The 21,019-nt window shown below is 36.5% G+C and overlaps 1 protein-coding gene across 1 annotated transcript in view; it reads left to right on the top strand.

Annotated features, from left to right (window-relative positions):
- Nucleotides 1-21,019, top strand: part of Cfap54 (cilia and flagella associated protein 54) — a 258,505-nt gene that overhangs the window by 90,327 nt on the left and 147,159 nt on the right. Inside the window, 9 exon segments of the mRNA XM_048340566.1 lie at nt 3,089-3,200; nt 4,774-4,874; nt 7,139-7,369; nt 9,804-9,943; nt 12,261-12,439; nt 13,955-14,182; nt 16,636-16,859; nt 16,943-17,078; nt 18,774-18,882. Of these exon segments, the coding sequence (XP_048196523.1) occupies nt 3,089-3,200; nt 4,774-4,874; nt 7,139-7,369; nt 9,804-9,943; nt 12,261-12,439; nt 13,955-14,182; nt 16,636-16,859; nt 16,943-17,078; nt 18,774-18,882 (1,460 nt within the window).

Here is a 21,019-nt window from a genome sequence, read left to right as displayed (position 1 = left end):
GAAACCTGACCTAGTAGCAAGAGTGCTTGCCTCATATACATGAAACCCTGGGTTTGAGTCCTCAGTACCACATATATAGAAAGGGCCAGAAGTGGTGCTGTGGCTCAAGTGGCAGCGTGCTAGTCTTGAGCAAAAAGAAGCCAGGGACAGTGCTCAGGCCCTGAGTTCAAGCCCCAGGACTGGCAAAAAAACAAAAAAATCTTTAAAATAAGTAATTCATACAATAGGGAGGAAAAGTTTGGGATAGATGGACTTCATATTTTCAAAAACTAAAAGAGGAATTTGCTTTTGTTAAATGCAACATATAATGAAAATCAGAGAATTGGTCAGAATTAAAGCATTTTATTCAGTTAAAAATTAGTCAAAACTAAATGTAAAGAAAGTTTAAAATGCCACTTAGAAATAAGGCGAAATAGGGAGGGTATACTTAATATAATGAATAATATTAATATGTTTAAAAAGACTAAACATAGCTTAAAAGTGCTCTTGTGGACTGGGAATGTGACTTAGTGATAGAGTGCTTGCCTAGCAGGCATTCAATTCCTCAGTACTACATAAAGAGAAAAAGCCAGAAGTGGCACTGTGGCTCAAGTGGTAGAGTACTAGCCTTGAGCAGAGAGACTCAGGACTTGCAAAAAAAAAAAAAAAAAAAGGATGCTCTTGAAAATAATTCTAATGAGTATCCCTACATTTTAAATGTATTCAAAGTAGCATTGAGGGATAGCTTCTTAGGTTTAAAAGTTTCTATTATAAAGTAAGTTTCTATTATAAAGTAAGAAAATAAAATTAGGTAGAATTTTATTGACGTTAAAAATTAGAAATAAAATCAAAGAAAGAAGAAAATAATAAAACTTGAAGTTAATCAATTATGTTAGTCCTAAAACAATCTGATTGGTTACTATAACAGACAGTTCTTTAACAATCAGAATAATTTGGCATAATTATAAGTTAACATTAATGACCTTAAAAATCTAATTGAAAGTAATGAAAAATTTGTAACAGTTGAGTGCAGAGTTTGAAAAATTGGATAATTCAAATTTGCTTAGGATAATTCTTTCATATTTAAAAAGTGGATAATTTTTATTTCAGATAAGGCTATTTTAAAACATAAGCGTAGTTTTCTAGCATACTGACTTTAGCAGGTAACAGAGCCCTATAAAAAGAGAATAAAAAAGTGGAAAGTAAGCCGGGTGCTGATGGCACACACCTATAGTCCTAGCTACTTAGGAGGCTGAGATCTGAGGATATCTTTTAAAGCCATCAAGAAAATCCATGGGACTCTTATCTCCAATTAACCACCAAAAAACTGGAATGGGAGCCTTTGGCTTAAAGTGGTAGAGCTCTAGCGAGTGGAAATGCTCTGGGTCAGTGTCTAGGCCCTGAGTTCAAACCCTATGACTGACAAAAAAAAAGTAGAAAATAATGAATCAATCATTCTTAGTATACATAACAGATTTGTGCTTTTGAAGTAATAAGAACATGTATGTGAAGCCATTGGGACTAAAATGTTTAAAACACGTATTTATAAGAATCAAAATAATGAAATTCCCACAAAGTAAAAAATCAATAATGCTGATGGAATAGAATTTCTTAAAAATGTGATCTATTAAAACAAACATTACGACTGTAATCTTAGTTACCCAGGAGGCTGAAACTGAAGATTGCAGTTTGAAATCAGCTAGGCAAAAAAACCTCTGTGAGACTCTTGTCTCTAATAAACCACCAAGAAAGCCATAAGTAGAGCTGTGGCTTAAGTGGTACAGTGCTATCCTTGAGCATAACAACTCAGGGGCAGCGTTCAGGCCCTGAATTCAAGCCCCATACTGGAACACCAAAAAAAAAAAAAATTTAAACATACCATAAACAATATAGAAAATCAGCAAAGCTTCACAGAACTTTGAAGTCACCAAGTTTGATATTCTAAATGGCTGAAAATATTTTAGTTCATTGAGGAAAATGCTGAAGCATGTGGTAGTCTAAGTGTATACATTTTTATATTCTCCTTTCCTTCTCATCTCTTTCTGGAGCAACAGAGCAACCTTCAAGTATTTGGTATGATAGGAAGGAAATGGAGAAGAGACTAATCTCCTTGGAATAAGGCAGGCAATTGCTCTCAGTATGTAAATTGCAGAGATTGAATTCCCAAGACACTACCAGTAATTGGTGAAGGCTATCTATCTTGGCCAGAAAAAAATGCATAAATGAGTATCAGCTAACTGAGAGAGTCTTGAAATTTCTGCAACTGTGCTGGAGTCCCAACCAAACCATAAGATCTATGGTCGTTTTCATAAAAATTGAAGTGGCAGGGCAACTGCCAGTGGGACCAAGATGGACTTGGATCATACAGTATATTTGAACTCCAGACATTAGCTACCTGTACTCATCCAGTCACTTCATTAACCTTGTATTGCTGTGTGTCTTCATTGTATTCAGTTTACATGTTTGAATCCCATTTACCATGTTACACCAGAATTTTGCTGTACCTGGCAAGTACTTAATAAAAGAAATGTAAATTCCAGAAAGTATGTAAGTTTCAGAAAAATGAACGAAGTATCAACAGAAGGATAATGATTTGGAGAAGGGGAATCCACTGACGTTCATGAATGAGAAGATAAGGTCAAGAACTCTGTGGCATGATTAGGGAAGAAGAAAGTTCAACAGACACCTAAAGTATGTGTCTTCTTTTGGTATTTGGAAGGCAGTAGTCACTGGCACTCTCACAAGATGGATCCAAAGAATCTGAGAATGTGTCTTGAGTCACTCTGTTGTAGCTTTTCTCCCAGTTGTAAAGGGAAATAGCTATATTTTCTGTTCTGTCTACATGATGCCTTCAACTCTTGTTTGATTTCTTATAGACACATCAGCTGCTAGTATTTTACAGCATGACTGACAATTTGCTCTTCTAAGAGCCCTTCTATTCCTCCATGAACAGAGATCACTGTCTGAATTATGAATGGGACACAGCAGTTTTGGATTTCATTCTTACATATTTTCAGTGATAGATAACATTCATTAATATTCTATTAGGTTTGGGTAATTTTACAGCTTTTTGCAGATCTTTCTGTCTGATGTTATCTTTTCATATTAGGAGGAATGAGGTTCTTCTTGGAGTAAAAAAACAAAAATATAAGGACCACATGTTTAAAAAGACAGCAAAATATCCAAAGAAGTTCAAAGCCGTGATAATAGAAATCACAAAAGTAAGTTTCTTCTGAGTTTTGAATTTATAAAGTTTAATTTTATTGGAAACATGATGTACAGAGGGGTTGCAGTTACATAAGTAAGGTAACGAGTACATCTCTTGTCCAACAGTGTTATTCCCCCTCATTTCCTCCCACTTCTCCCCTCTTCATTCCCCTCACCCCCAAGTTGTAAAGTTAATTTGCAATTTAGTGTCCTGTGAGTATCCTTGTTGCATTGGCTTATCCTTTGTCCTTTGTCTTACCATTTTGTTATTCCTCTTCCTTTCCCCAAATCAGATAAATGTATATACAAGACACAGGTACCAAAAATAAAAAAAGGTGACAACAGGGATATACAAAAGGGGTAAAAAATGAAAAAAGAAATATCCAGGCACTGATGGCTCACGCCTACAATCCTAGCTACTCAGCAGGCTGAGATCTGAGGATAGTGGTTCAAAGCCAGCCCGGGCAGGAAAGTCCATGAGACTCTTATCTCCAGTTAACCATCAGAAAATCATAAGTGGCACTGTGGCTCAAGTGATGGAGTGCTAGCTTTGAGTTGAAGAGCTCAAGGGTAGCACCCAGGCCCAGAGTTCAAGCCCCATGACAAAAATAAATACATAAATAAGTAACCACACAATACATTAAAAAAAAGAACAACCAAAACTCCCTCTCATTTCCATTTCTTGAATTTCATTTCTATTAGCCTCATTTTATGTGGTCATATGTACATAGCTATTGAACTATTGTTATCCTTTTCTAGGACTATTCTAGGCATATACTAATTATTACAAATGAGGGAAACCATGAAGCCTGTGTTTCTTTGGGTCTGGCTTACTTCATTTAATATGAATTTTTCCAAGTTTTTCCATTTCCTTATGAATGGAAGGTAGAATTCCATTGGGTGTGTGTGTGTATATGTTTGTGTGTCACATTTTCTTGATACATTCACTTACTGAGGAGCATTTGGGTTGGCTCCACATCTTAGCTATGTTAAGTAATGCTGCAGTGAGTGCTGGTAGCTTTAGTGAGTTATGAATTTTAAGTTAATGAATTTAGGAGATCATGCCAGACGTGGGGTGGCGCATGCCTTTAATTATAGCTAATCAGGAAGCTGAGATCCGAGGAACATGATTCAGACAGGAAAGTCTGTGAGACTGTTACCTCCAATTAACTACCAGGAAACTGGAAGTGGAGCTGTGGCTTAAAGTGGTAAAGTGCTAGCTTTGAGCAAAAAACCTCAAGGACGGTGCCCAGGCCCTGAATTCAAGTCCCATGACTGACCAAAGGTATTAGGAGAAATGTATTTAGAAATAATTGGGTAAATTTTAATTTTATCATATGAAACAAAAGGAAATACCAAAAGCATAATTTTGTAATTCTGTGGTACATTATATATTCTTAAGTTATCCAGTAGATGTTTTATGGTTAGAAATCATTGTCTATGGAGTACTTCTATTACATTTGATAGTAATTTCAATTGAATGATAGAGAGAAACCCTTATGTTTCAATCTTAGGAAATAAGCATTAAGCTTTTGTGTTCAAAGCTTATATCTAATTTGGAACATTTTTGTTATCCCCTCTTCTAAGAGTTCAGAAGTAGGAACACGGAAAAGACGCCGAAGAAAGGAACCCCTCAAGGATTTTTTTTCCAGAAATCCAAATTTACTTGAAATACCAGAACAGGAAAGGTATTTATTAATTAATTAAAAGCTACTCAAGAATCTGAGATCTGAGAATCCTGGTTCAGAGCTAGCCCAGGCTGAGACTTGTATTTCCAATTTACTAAAAAACTAGAAGTAAAACTGTGGCTCAGGCGGTAAACAACAGCTCGGGACAACTCAGGTGCACAACAACTCAGGACAGCACCCAGGCCTTGAGTTCTAGGCCTGGCCAAAAATAAAAAAATAAAAAATCAGCACCTCAAACATTTATTGACAGTTGTCAGGCACTGTTTTAGGTATTGAGGATATACTGGTGAACCAGACATTTAAAATCATAGTCCTCAAGGAGCTTGTACACTAGTGACAAGAGTGAAGTAACTAAGTAAAACCACCAAGTAGACATTGTGGAGTTCTATAAATTTTATGGGTGAGAAAAGTGATACACTATAGACTAACTGGCTGTAAAGCAATTGGTGGTAGCAGTGGTTTAGGTGGTGAAGAGACCCCTCATTTTGAAGCAGAGTCTAATATTCTTTTTTTAATTGAACTTTATTGACAAGGTGATGTACAGAGGGGATACAGTTACATAATAAGGTAGTGAGTACATTGCTTGTCTTATTTGTTACACCTCCCTCATTTTTCTTTCCCTTCCTTAGTTCAGACAAGCATATTACAATATCCAGTGTACCAAAATCATATACAGTGACCACAGGGGGGTATGCCACAGGAAATTTACCTAGTACATGAAGCATAATGACAACAACAATCTAATATTCTTTTGATATTTTTGTCACCTCATATTTGTACATGTTTATGGGGTACAGTATACAATGTACAATGACTTAGAATTTCTATCTCCTCTAACATTTATCTATTTATGTGTAGGGAATCTGATTATAATAAACAATAGACAATAAATGATTCTTTAGAATTGTTACCTTATTGTGGTAGATACTTGAATGAATTCCTATCTTGACTTTATTTTTGTATCCATTATCCAGTATTTATCTGTTTCTCCTACATATCCTTTCTAGTGACCACTGTTTTATTCTCTGCTTTTTTCAGATCAACTTGTTAATCTTTTGAATGGTCAGTCAAACTGTGAACAGATACTGCTTTGCTGATTCCTTTGCAATACTCCAGACTTGTATTTCCTTTCTTTCCAGTCTGTAGTCTAAGCCCTTAGTTTAATCTTGAATACTTTATGATGGATCATGAATTTTATTTTCAAATAATTGTAGATTTATATGCAGTTACAGGAAATTGACTCCATAAAGCCTTCATCTAGTTTTTAAGAGTAACTGTTTGATTGTGTACAATATCATAGGAAATTGACACTGATACAATCCATGGACCTCATTTAGATTACAGAAATTTTATATGCATGCATGTATGTATAGTTTGTCCTAAACAATGTGTAAAACTTTTGTGACCATCACTATCACAGTGGTAGATGTGGTTGTTGGTACTCCATAATGTTAACAACTGTTCAGATGATGGAAGGAGAGTCATTCTTCATTGTTGGTGGGCTGGTATTAGTGCCCTTCCAAGCCATCTGGAGTCTGTGAGTCAGCATCATATCTGAAGAAAGCTTTTCTTCTCACTTTCACTTTCAAGGGCAGGGAGGATATGGCTAATCCCCTGGGATCTTCCTGGCCTTTTGAGAACTGACCTCCTCACCTAGGGAAAAGACTGTTTATTTTGGAATTTCCCTTTAAAATATTCATGATAATTATTTACAAATTAATATTTATTAGGAACCCAAATAACATAACACTAAAATATGTAAAGACTAAGGTAGGGGGATGTAAATTTGAGGTCAATCTGGGAAACAGTAAAATTATATCTCAAGCAACTCAAACCAAAACTAAAACCAAACTTAAATATTAGCTAAAATTTGAATATTTTTTTTCTGTAGCAGATGGAATATAACTTTAAATTTGACTATTTCATTTCCTTTAGAGTTTCATGTTAAGCAAAAATTTGTTCCATGAGTCTGAGAATTAAATCCCAGTAGTCTTTTGGTTATGGAAAAGAAAATTTCTAGGTTGAGTTGGAAAGTGAGAGAGGCTTCAAGGCAATATGTGTTGTCTCTGTCCCTGGTGCTTATCCTAGTCTTCTTTTCCATTCGATTTCACATTTCTAGCACGGAGAAAATGATAGTAAGCCAGAATCATTTGCAAAGGGGCAGTCGAGTGTCTTCTTAATGTAGTTTGTGAAAATTAGAAACCTTTTTCTTTATTAAATGCTTGGAAGCTGTATAATTTTAAAACGTCTTTCTCCCTTGGCAGATATAAGAGAGCCGATGTTAGAAAAGTAGCATACCGATGCCTGAGAGATTGCTTGACTCCTATAGTAGTAAATTACATTAGAAAGAAGAGACTTCATCAAATATTTCTTGAGGAAATGCCTTGGAGAGCTCAAATGAACCTGTTTCTGGCAAGTGCACACTACCACTTGCTTTTACAAAAGCTAGGGGAGCGTGTGAAGCCTAAACCTGGCACTTCACCTCCGATGGTCAGGTATAGTATTTTATTAGTAAATCTTGCTTTATTAGCTTCATGAACATGGGTTGTGTATTTGTGTGCTCAAGGCTCAAATGTTTGTGGCACTGAAGTTTATAGAATGCCTCTGTGTAATCTAGCCATTGCTGTATTTCTTAATTTAGCGTGTCAAAATATTTTCCAAATAAGTGCTGGGATATAAGTGCTTATTTATGAAGTTCTAACCTGCGTACATCCTGTGTATGTGTCAGTCTAGCTTTCAATTCAAGGATAATTCCATGATAATATTAGTATGCCTCACAAAAAATACTTCTTTTCTACATTTGAAATCTCTATAAACAGAGGTTATGTTTTCTCATAAAGTTCTGTCATTAGTTTAGTAGACATTTTTGAATTCTTGAGTGTTTATGGCTACGTGTTGAGGGAGATTGAGATAGAAGCTAAGTGCATAATATGGATCAACATGTAATCATTAAAAAGTTATATAGTGCCATTCATGTAAAAAAAATAGTTGCCAATACTGAGCTAACTGCAGCATGTATGTGAAGATGACCAAGATGTACAAGTCAGAGACTGGTAGATTGTATCACAAATATTCATGAATTCCTACAATTAAAATTGGTCAAGGAAGTGTCATCTTACTTGGTTATTTTCTTCTGGCTAGATGTCACAGGGATGGATAGGCCAGGTTAGAAGTGAGCAAGTAGGGAAATAGACATTCTTGGTAATTGCAGGAGGACAGAAACAGGATAAGAGCTCTTAAGTAGTCTAACCAGAATCTAGGACATATGAAAGGGAGTGGTGTGAAGTACTTAGAAGAGTAAATTGATACCAGATCATGAAGGATCTTTATTTTCTATGAAATCTGAGAAGTAGAAAATTCATAAGGATTATCATTATTAGATTAGTGCTGATACTAGTATTAATATTAATATTAGTACTACTGCAGTACTAGAGCTTTTGAATTCAAGACTCCATTCTTGCTAAGTGGATAAGACCTTTAGCCACGCTTCCAGCCATGCTTTTTATTTTATTTTTTATTTTTTTGCAAGTTCTGGGGCTTGGACTCAGGGCCTGAGCACTGTTCCTGGCTTCTTTTTGCTCAAAGATAGACTTCCTTACTATTCCTTGAGCTTCCAATTATGTATCACAAAATATGCATGATCTCTGCTAGCACAATAAGACATTGACTAACTTTGTGTAATTGTTTTTTTAATGTTTTTATTTATATATATTTTATTATCAAACTGATGTACAGAGAGGTTACAGTTTCATACATTAGGCATTGGATACATTTCTTGTACTGTTTGTTACCTCGTCCCTCATTCCCCCCTCCCCCCTCCCCCTTTGCTGTTGTTCAGTTCATTTACACCTAACAGTTTTGCAAGTATTGCTTTTGTAGTCGTTTATCTTTTTTTACCCTGTGTCTCTCGATTTTGGTATTCCCTTCCAATTTCCTAGTTCTAATACCAGTATACCCGCTTTCCAATATACTCAGATAAGATACAGAGAAAGTGTAGGTACAACCACAGGAAGGTGATACAAGAAGATCACCAATAATAGAGGCTACAATTACATATGGCATGTTGAAAGTAGTTACATCAATCGTTTCCATAACATGGAGTTCATTTCACTTAGTATTATCTTATGTATTCGTAAGGGTATAGCTATTGGGCTCCTGTGATCCTCTGCTGTGACTAACCTAAACCTGTGTTAATTATTCCCTATGAGGGAGACCATAGAGTCCATGTTTCTTTGGGTCTGGCTCACTTCACTTAGTATAACTTTTTCCAGGTCCTTCCATTTCCTTACAAATGGGGCAATGTCATTATTTCTGATAGAGGCATAAAATTCCATTGTGTATATGTACCACATTTTCCCGATCCATTCTTCTACTGAGGGGCATCAGCACAACAATGTTCATCGCAGCACAATTTGTCATAGCTAGAATCTGGAAATTTGTGTATTTGTAACTTGCTGCTACTTTGATTTTATTAAGACCTTGAATACATATACAATATCTTTCATTGTTTTGGGTAGAAAACCATTTATGGCTTAGTCTTTATTTTTAAAAAGAAATATCAGTTATGTACATTTTGTTCTATATAGTAGGCATCTTCACTGAGTTGAGCTTAAATCAGTTAGCTTTAGCCTGAGCCTGTTGCAGTGCTCATTGAGTGAGTATAGATTTTTTATTTTCATTTTCAAGGGCACTTTCATGGATCTAGATATTAATACTAAAATTCCTAAGAGCAAAGTTATATTGTATAATTTTTAAGAGTTAATAAGAAAGGCTTTACGTGCCCAAATACTTTATGTTCTAAAATTTGAGGGCACAGTAAAATGTTTGAGAACTTATTACACATTTCAAAAATAAAAATGCATTGTATTTGACATACTTGATTTAATTTTGTCTATATTGTCTTTAAATATGGTTTATTTACATTTGCAGCTTCCGAACCTGTGATCCTAATCTATTCTCACTATATAATTCAGGAACCATATTACCAACAGCAAAGTTGAGTATAGAAAACTATAAAGGGATACTTTATTTCCTTTCAACTAAAAAAAATAAAGGAAATTTATCATCAGGTAAAATAAGTATTTTGATTTATTAATTGTCTCTAGATTTTTATTAATTGACAACACACATATACACACATACACACAAGCATATATATATATATATATATAATATATATATCCCCAGGCACAAAAAGGTGAGCATGCCATTTTCCAAAACTCCAGTTTATATTTACTTGACTCATAGAGGTGTGTGTGTGTGTGTGTGTGTGTGTGTGTGTGTGTGTTTGTGTGTGACATTGATTGTGGGGCTTGAACTTAGCACTCAGGCTTGCATGCTGTCCCTGGGCTTTGGGGCTTAAGGAGTTCTTTCTACCACTTGAGCCCCAGTTCTGCTTCCAGTTTTTTTTTTTTTTTTTTTTTTTGGCCAGTCCTGGGCCTTGGACTCAGGGCCTGAGCACTGTCCCTGGCTTCTTCCCGCTCAAGGCTAGCACTCTGCCACTTGAGCCACAGCGCCGCTTCTGGCCGTTTTCTGTATATGTGGTGCTGGGGAATCGAACCTAGGGCCTCGTGTATCCGAGGCAGGCACTCTTGCCACTAGGCTATATCCCCAGCCCAGTTTTTTTTTTTTTTAAACTGGTGTTAAGAGTCTCAAGACTTTCCTGCCCAGGCTGGCTTTGAATCTCAATCCTCACATCTCAGCCTCTTGAGTAGCTAGGATTATAGACATGAGCTATTTGCACTAGGAAACTCAGAGTTTTGATATGAAATTTGCTCTATTAAAAATTAGATATTTTATGCTGTCATCACATATATTCAGAAGTATCTATTTTGTGTGTTCCAACATAAATCAATTTGGCTATTCTGCTGTTGTCAAATATTGGTTCACTGAGTGGTTCAAGATAGTTGAAGAATTTTTATTGGACTTGTTATCTACTAGTTTAGTAGGGGTAACTTTCTAATTCCACTAAATGTACTAACACAAAACAGGCACAAAAATATTCATAACAGCTAAATTTATTGTCAAAGGATGGTCCATTCTTGCCCTAGCATCTCCAATTAGCACCTTTTGTAAAAGTTCACTCCAAGATGAATGAAATAATTACTTGCTACAGGACCAAGAAATGTCAGAGGGCAGAGGGAGGTAGAGACAATGCACAATAGGTCTCTGGATCTGAGTGCTATTCTGATGACTAGTGTCTGCCAAATTTGGCTGATTTTATAACCTTTTCCTGCAAAGATGGGAGAGCCTCAACACACTTCCCAACCAGTAGGTAGTCACTCAAATACCTCCCCTGTCACAAATAAAAATTTATTTTTATTATCTTCATGTCATTACAAACCCATTTATATAGAGTTTTCATACTGGCATTTTAAGATCCATATAAATTGTTGCTGATCAGGGTCTTGATACATCAGTAGTGTTGATTTGTATACTTAACATGCTTTCTAATTTCTTCTAAATATAACTTAGGTTTAACTGGTACTTGCACATCATACATTTGTATATTGAAGGTAAATTCCATAGGCATAGACTGATTTTTGTATATAGGTTATAATATGTAAGTTTTCCCTGACTACAAGCTAAAATGCTATTAGGAATAGGATATTCTGCTATGAGAATTATTGTCTAGTGCTGAGTTGAAAAAGAAGGTCATAGCAGGAAAAACACTCCTGCTTAATAGTACCAGGAGTAGAGTGGGGATTAAATATAAGGTGCCATGCTCACTAAGCAAGAACTCTACCATTTGAGCTACATACTCCCCTCCCTTCTCTCACACACAGGCTTCTGCTTTTAGTCTAGTATTTTTTTTCAGATACGGTCTTGCTAACTTTACCTATGCTAGACTCAAATCGTGATCGTCCTGACCTGACTCTGCTTCTGTAGTAGCTTATAATATTGATATATGCCATTACATTCAGCCCAGTGTTTCTGTTCTGCTGCTGCACTGGCAGGAAAATGAATGACCAAAGTTGCTGCATTGATGAACTCGGAGTTCAACTTGCTCTCTAGTGTATGTGTCCTGGATGTAACTATTTAGAGGAAATTAAAAAAAACAACAAAATGAAACAAATCAGTGGGATTGTCATTGTTCCCACAAATGTGCTAATTCTTCTCTGCATTGTTCCTCTTGCCTTCACTGTTGCATGAAACGTTCTCCATATTTTTTACACATGTCTAAATGTGTATGCTGTGTTCTCACATTTAAGTACATCTCTCTGGTAACTTCCCCTGCTTTGTTGTGTTTCTGTTAGTCTACCCATGTTCCAAACTTTATGGAGCATTTGGTATCTGGATTACTCATTTGATATTTGTATTATGCTGTGTTTACTGGAATTTAATTCTATGTTTTAAAAATAATGTTATACCTTTTATGTACTGTAGATGAAGATGAATTTTCTGAATTTCTGAATTGTAAAGCCAACGAAGAAAGTCTTTGCAAGCCAAAAATAATGTATGACTCTGACTCTCAGTTAGGTCTTAATGTCAAAGACAAGGATCGAGCATCAAATTTGGGACTGGATCATTTTATGAAAACCTTTTTATATTGCAGGAGAGCAATGGTAATATAATTGTTCTGTTTGTTCATATATAAATCTCAGCCCATAAAATCAGGCGTGTAAGATATTCTGCATTTACTTATTATATATTTTAGTTTTGATGTGACCTCATTTTATTGGATTTAGCTGCAGCCACTTTTGAGATATGTCTCCTCTCTGGTTTTGAAGTCTTATGCAATGTCACATTGTCAGGAAAGAAAGTATGCTCCTTTATTTCTCTATCATCTACTCAGCCCATGTAGACTTTGTCCTTGTCCATGAAGTTCCTGTGACTCTCACACACATCCTACTGCTTTCATGCCACATGTAGGACACAGACTCTCTTGTGAAACCACAGGCTCATCTCTGGGGACTTTCTGTCTCCTAGGAAACTATAACTTTCTTTCCTCTAGCACCAAGGGAAGATACTTTGCAGCTATAGAAAGTCCTCATGGCCCAATCTCCCATCTCTGTTGGCTGCTTATATTTTCTTTCCAGTGCTTTTCTGTTTCATCTTTAAAAATATGTAATAGATTGCTTAACTGTTACTATTTTGTGTATTTTAGAAATATTATGTAGTAAATTGTTAAGCACAGAACTGGAACCATTAGTTATAAAGAAATGAGTCCTTTTTCTCATAGCAGGAAGGACATATACTTAACACTTCTTGTGTGGTAAAGGGAACTATTCTTTCTAGACAAGAGAAGAACATTGTAGATTTGTATATTCCCCATGGAGTGGACAGGGTGAATGTTACAAAAGGTCAGGTAGACACTCGAATTGTCCCCTTGACTCTTATTTTCCTTTCTCCCAGCTTCAGGGGCTATGGGAGACCTGAGCTCTGCATACCCTGTGGAACTCAGCTCTTCTTTCTCCTGCTCTTCTTGAGCCCACTATCATCTGTGTGGTCTTGAAAACACTAAACTTGTTCCCTCCCCAGCCTGTACTTGCAACCTCCATCCTTTGTTTACTGTTCCCTGAGCTTCAAATATTCTGTCTCCTCAATATCCAGAAACTATCACCTTCATGCAACATTTGGGTTCCCACTCAAGTGCCACCTCCTTAGAGATTACACCTTTCCTGACCACCCTGTCTGAAAAATTGTCCTGTCATACCTTCATTCCTCCTCTGGTTCTGACATACTTCTGTGTTCTTGTTCTTTATACAACTCTGAAATCAGAGTGTTGTCTACTTCCCCAAGTTGCCTTCTTTCATAAATGGAAGCAGCATGAGGGCAGGTTCAGTTGCTGTCACTGCTATATCCCCAGCTTTAGACCACTGGGACACAAATCCTATTCTGTACTTAGTAGGTTGACGACCATGGGCAAGTCAGAAAATGACTCCACTTCCTCCTTACTGAGTAGAATAGCACAGGATTCGTATTCACATTAAATTCGATAGTACACATAAACATCTCAACACAGTATCTAGGATGTGAGTGGTGCGTAGCAAATGGTGTTATTTTTATTATTGACATCTAAGTTTGTAGAGTTCTATACCTTTGGGACTTTGGAGCCTTCACTGTTGTTTTCTTCCTAGGTTCTTGCTCACCGTGGTGGCTATTGGACTCTACTTCAGAACTGCTGCCGAGTCTTTTGGAACTTCACTCAGGAGCTACAGATACTACTTAAACAGGCAGTGGATCTTTACAAAACATTTTCAATTAGCCAGGATGGCTTCCTCTGTTCCTCTGTTATACCATTCTCTTTGGGAGCAGAATTACTTATTGATATGTTGATACAACTACAAAATAGCAAATCTCTAAAGGTAAGGATATTTTGGTAATTACTTTAAAATGTACCTTTTACTATGAAGCCTGTAAAGTCTGGGATAAGGGTAAATGAATATTTTTCTCCAGTTTTCACTTGGTTCTCTGTATTTCATTTGCTTTTCATTATCATTTTGTTTGCTGCATATAACTTGCATTAAGGTTAACTAAAAATATTCTAATAATTTAGTTTATTTGAAGGAAGTGGAAAGAAACATTTACTGTACCTCACCTCTGACATAAACTAACCTTAGTGAATTTAATTCACACGATAATATTTTTGACAGATAAAGAGGTAGATTCAGAAGATGACATAGCTTGTCAGTTAATCATTAGTCTACTGTTTTATTATTCCAGGTATGGTAGAAATTGCAGCTTTTTAAAATCTACCACTCTGTCATTTAAATTATGGAAATAAAGTAACAACAATGAAAATAAATTAGCCTAAACATACTGAAAATTAGTAATTATATGCTAGAGAGTGTGGCTTGTGTGATATAGCATTCTAGGCCCTGAGTTCAAACTTTAGTACTGCTCAAAAATTCAGCAGACACAGAAACAGTAATATTTCAGGAGGAAGTAATATTTCAGGAGGAAAATATGTAACAGCAATATATCCGAAGAGTAAATAAACTGGGCACTGGTGGGACATGCCTGTAACCCTAGCTATTTTGGAGCCTGAGATCTGAGGACCACAGTTGGAAGTCAGCCCAGGCAAGAAAGTCTATGAGACGCTTATCTTGAATTAGCCACTAGAAAACCAGAAGTGGCACTGTAGCTCAAGTGGTAGAGCATTACCCTTGAGCAAAATGGCTCAGAGACAGGCTACAAATTCAAGCCCTATGACTGAGGAAAAAAAGAGTAAATAGGATTGAAGTACTGATCAGTCCCCCCACCCCCATTGGTATTGTGGCACTGCCATTTGAAATCAGGATCTTGTACTTCCTAGGCAGTTGCTCTGTCACATGAGCCACTCACCAGCCCCTTTCTGGGTTGATTATTTTCAAGATAGGGTTTTATGTTCAGGCCAGCATGGATCACAACCAGCATTGTTGTTTTTTTGTGTTTTTTTTTTTAATTTTATTTTTTTTCAAATTTTTATTATCAAACTGATGTACAGAGAGGTTACAGTTTCATACGTTAGGCATTGGATACATTTCTTGTACTGTTTGTTACCTTGTCCCTCATACCCTCCCTCCCCCTTTCCCTTTTCCCCGCTGAGGTGTTCAGTTCACTTACACCAAACAGTTTTGCAAGTATTGCTTTTGTAGTTGTTTGTCTTTTTTTACCCTGTGTCTCTCAATTTTGGTATTCCCTTTCAATTTCCTACTTCTAATACCAGTATACACGGTTTCCAATATACTCAGATAAGATTACAGAGATAGTGTAGGTACAACCACAGGAAGGTGATACAAGAACATCATCAATAATAGAAGCTACAGATACACATGGGACGTTGAAAGTAGTTACAACTGTGATATAACATGACATGTAGGTGCCACTGTGCTCAGCCATTGGTTAGGATGGAATATGATCCTCCAGATCTCTATCTTCTCCATAGCTAGGATTATAGACATGAGCTACTGCACCCAGACAAAACAATGACTGTAATTTTGGCAAAACAAGGCCTTCTAGAGTATTCTTCTACTCAACTAGTTTGATCTGACATTAATGAATGAAACATAATCTGCAAAAATAAAGATAGCCAACATACTAAGGAATGTTATTACTTGTATGTTCTAAAATTCGTTTTTCCTAAAAGCTCTACTATGTTGGTTTGATATCCTTACTTAGATGGATAGAGACTACTGAACAGCATAGATCTCAGATTATGCTATGCAATGTAGTAAGCATTAGCTATGCATTTAACTGTAAGTTTGAAATATTTAAAATCAAATAGAATTTGAAATTCACTTGCTTAAATCACATTTCAGAAGTTCAGTGACTAAATTGGATTATATTGAACAGAGCAAATACAGCCCAGAAAATTCACTTCAGCTGATCAAGCTTTGATTTGCATTAAAATATATTTTAATTGTTTAGTTTCCTGTTACATTTTCACATTAAAATTTCCTGGGCTGTATTTGCTTGAATGTCCCTGAGCCTCTTTGTCCTCAGGCTATTGCTCTACCATTTGAACCACAGTACCACTTTCATGATTTGAGTGGTTATTTGGAGATAAGAGTTTCACAAGACTTTCCTGCCTGGGCTGGCTTTGAATTGCGATACTCAGAGCTCAGCTTCCTGAGTAGCTAGGATTACAGGCATGACCCACCTGTGCCCAGCTTTTTTCTTTCTTTCCAGTAGTACCGTGGTTTGATCCTTGAGCTTGCTAGGCAGGTGTCTTACTACATGAGCTGTATCCCCAGCCATGTTACCACATTTGTCAGGAAAAAAATACGTAATAAAATCTGAAATTATTGAAAAATGTTTTTCAATGTGTTACTTACAGTTTCTTGAAGAAAAAGGAGAGTTCAGTGTCCTAAGTTGTTATGGAAATATCAAGTATGAGAACGGTGGTTCCAGCCTTACTTTTGAGCACCCTCTGGATGACATAAATGTGGTTGATTTGAAATGGATCCATGACTTTGTGTTAAAAGCTCTAGAAGTTTTATATCAAGTGGAAAAATGGGAAACACTTGTATCACTTGCTATTCAATTTAATATCATTACACAGTAAGTAATGACAATTAGAAAGAAATTACTTTGAGAAAAGCAAGGTTTTAAACTGATGTAATATGTTCCTTACTTCTGCTTAGTGAGCGGTACACAGAACAAGTGACACCACTGCTAGTATATGCCCAACGTCAGCTGCTTTTGAGAATTGAAAAGTTCCAAGGCCCTGATATTTCCCAACAACCTTGTGCACGTTATGAAGCTGAGCACAAAGAGAAGGTAAAGGCGCTGCTGGTGTTCCTACTACCAGTAGAAAAGATTTGGGAATCAAAAGCATGTTCTGAACATGATTTTTACCTAGGTATTCTTTATCCCCCAATCAGCAAACATTATTAGAAGCCTACAGAGTGCCAGTATTTTCTAGAAACAGTATGAATTTAAGTCCCTATAGAGTGTGAGATCAATGATGTCTTTGAGGCATCTTGAGTAGTGAGAAGGATGAGGCTACCATCAGTTGACATGAGCCATCAGCTCCCCACTTCTAATCTGTTCTTAATGTAGCAGATAGAACTGACTCTTCAAAACCTATGTCAGACCATGTCATAAAAATCCTATGCTACCTTTGTATCTCAGAGTAAAGTGAACATCTTTTTCATGACCTTAATGTCATGTATCCTTCATAACATATCTTCTTGTTACTGGCTGGTGACTGGTATCCTGTTACTCCCCGCCCCCTCCGAATTAGTGCCTCAGGGACTTTGCATCTGCTGTTGTCTCTGCTTGGAATGCTGCTCTTCCAAATGCGTACATCAATTTTCTTCCTTATGACCTGTTTTAATTAGTAATGTGTCTGCTTGCACTGTTTCTGTCTACAGAAGTTACAATTCTTTGTTATGTCCTGCTATTTATTTTGTTTATTTTCTCTTAGCCCATAGAATAAATTCCTTGCAATTAAGAATTTTTCATTTTGTCATTTGTCTTACCTCCAGTATGGAATGCCCAATAGTTATTTAAGAAATGTTTATTTAATTAAGCTGGAGACATAGGAAGGACCAAGTTAGATATTCTGTGGGAAGGAATTACATCTCATTACATTGTATTTGCATCTGGTTATAGAAGTGTCTACAGAACACTAAAGAAGCATGTACATCACAGAGTTCAAGGTGGGATGTATTTCAAAGATCAAGACGTAGAAGTAGATTAATGTTATGCAGGTGCCAGTGACTCACGCCTGTAATCCTAGCTGAGATCTGAGGATTGCAATTCATAGCCAGCCCAGGCAGGAAAGACCATGAGACTCTTATCTCAAGTTAACCACCAGAAAACTGGAAGTGGCACTGTGGCTCCAGTGGTATGCTGAAGAGCTCAGGGACGGCACACAGGCCCAGAGTTCAAGCCCTATGACCAACAAAAATAAAACAAGCAAAAGAAGTAGAGAAATAGTGATTGCATTTGTCTTTAAAGAATTTCCTTCTATCTAAAACTTTTCTGTTTTCAGATATTTTATAATTTGAGAACTCAAATATCTGTTAGAAAATAAGTTGTCAAAATACTCCAGAGGCAATTAATTTGAAAAAACTTCACTAGGGAAGTTAAAATTGCACTAATTATGAGTAGGCTGGAAAATCTGCCATCAGAAAAGCAGGCTATATTTTAAATATATTTCAACTTACATAATAGAATATATATTTAGACTAGTGAATTTATAGAATATCAGAAAATCATTCTAATTGCTCTACATAATTTGCATAATATTCTTCCAGCTGTGTTGTATAAAAGCAATATGAAAAATTACATAGTAGTGTTTTATCCCAAAAGTTCTTATGATTAAATGCTGTTCTGTTATTTGTACCATTGTCTTATTATCTCCTTATTTTCACAACTAAGAGATGAGAAATACATTTCAAGTAATCTAAATTTTAAATTCTTTACCCCTGGTTAAGAAATATTTTGTTTTCAACTTTTTTTTTAAAGGTAACCTGCCGAAATTTCATTGGAAAACAGCTCAAGATTGATCCTTCCTCATCCAAAGTAATAGAAACAGGAACCAATATGGATTTACTACAAGTGCTTATCTATTCAGGTCAGAATCAACTTAAACTTGAACCTTGATTTTCTTTAAAACAAATTTTGCCATTGTGTTCTGCATGTCAGATTGTCCACAAGTAAGCTGCTTGTGCGATTTATTTTTACTGGTTTATTTGAATGTAATCTATTTGACATTTATCATCTTATATTGTTATAAATGTTACTTAAGGGGGAATTAAACACTTTCAAGAAAATGGACATGTGTTAAGCTATGAGCTGGGTCTAAAAGCTGTCATCAGAAAGTGATACATGTCTTATCTGCTAACATTTCATTGCCCAAAGTTGCATGGGCACGCTTAACATCTAAGGAGTAAAGTATTATGTTCTGTGATTCTGTGCTAAGGGTAAAGAGGCACAGAATCTGTTAAGGCCCTTGTGACTCAGTGATCAACAAGAAGAAGAACCATATGTGACAGAGGTGGGGCATCCCCTAAGAGGTAGAAGCCAGACAGATGAGAGTGGTACAACAAGGCCCAGGCAAGAGTACTTTGAGAATAGGAAGCAGTCACCAGTCAGTTCACATAAGATAATAGGTAGCCATTGTCACTGCTTTTTTTTTTTGCTGTGATACCCTTGCCTTATACTCCAATTGTTTCCCCTTCCTGAAATGTTCTTTCTACCACCCAGATGTCTGACTGAAAAGCCCTCTCCTTATTTGTCTTCATATACATCTTTTCAATGAGGCTTAGACTTAACCCTGACCAATCAGTTTTAAACAGTACCCTGCCTGCTTCCTCCCATTTTCTTTTACCCACTGTATGCCTTTTTTAATGCTGATAAACTTCTCTGCCTCTCTTAACACTGTATAATTTTGAATTTTTAAATACTATCTATTGATTGCTAGTTACTTTCCTCTCCTGAACTATGAGTTCTGTGATGGCAGGGATCACGGCTTTGTCACTGATATCATTGATATCTCCTATTTGCTATTGAATGACTTTGTGACTTTAGAAACAAGGAGGGGTATTTTGAGCAATGTGTATGGCAGTAGTGTGTTACATCTGCAGAGATTCGTTGAGTAGAAATTTGCCTTTTAGAAATCATAGGAGGAAAGAGAGGGGAGAGAGAAGAGTGGAGTGGAGGGAGAGAGCTGGAGAAGACAGGGAGAGTCACAGACACCAAGAGACAGACATAGATCAGAAACCAGAAGGGAATGCAGAACTCAGGAGGCTCAGGAGAGCCTGCCTTTGTTCACATGTCTCTTCAATGGAAAAAAGAGGCATGTTGGTATATATTAAAAGGAAAGAACCAGTAGAGAAGGAAAGGAGAACATAGAGACTGGAGAAAAGATGGTGGGTTTGTTTTTTTTTTTCCTTTTTTTTACTAGAGCAAGACTTTGAGGAAGAGAGAATTGCCCCAATGTAGGAAGGTTTGTGGATGGAAAGGGTGGAAGTTGAAGGTGTCTCATTGAGTGTGGGAGGTTTCCTTAATGGGAGTTGGAGGTTTCAGGCAGAATGTCTTAACTGGCTACTACGGGGGAAAACAGAATATGAAGAAGGGCTGTAGAGTAATGTGGAGAGTTTAGATAGTGTGACTAGTGACCTTGACTGTAGGTTTTCCTGCCAATAACAGATCAGATTATCCTTTGGATTCAGTAAACAGTGGAAGGGCCTCCTCCTTTGGTGAGTCACCTATGACTAGTTTCAGTTATAGATGTGATTATTTCAGGGTATGTTCTCCTTTTCTTGAGCCATTCTTTGAAACCTTGGGGATCTCTGGTTTTAGATTCTATACTTGAATATAATTATCATTATCACTTCTAGCCTCAAAAGCTAACTACAAATGAGAGAAACTGGACCAGGAATGGTGACTACCCTATGTACCCTATGTACCAGTAGAGGTTTATTAGTGATAGATACAATGTGTTAACAGAGTACTTTGCTTCCCTCTTGTTCAAGCAGCATTTGTAAGGCAGGCTGAGGCAGTGGAACAGAAGAGAGGTCAGCAAGCCCTTGATTTGACTCTCAACTGTGGTGGACATTTAGCCAATTTGAACTATTATTAGAGTAGGACTATTTGAAGAGATAAAAAAGTGAAAACATATAATAGCAATAGTAAAATTGAGCTGTAACTATATTGAGATTCTTTAATTTTACAGTCTTAGAGATAGATATTATCATGTTTGTATTATA

Source organism: Perognathus longimembris, chromosome 1 (genome assembly GCF_023159225.1).
Source record: "Perognathus longimembris pacificus isolate PPM17 chromosome 1, ASM2315922v1, whole genome shotgun sequence".
Classification (NCBI taxonomy): domain Eukaryota; kingdom Metazoa; phylum Chordata; class Mammalia; order Rodentia; family Heteromyidae; genus Perognathus; species Perognathus longimembris.
Note: the sequence above shows the minus strand (reverse complement) of the source record. Positions and strands in the feature narration are given on the sequence as shown.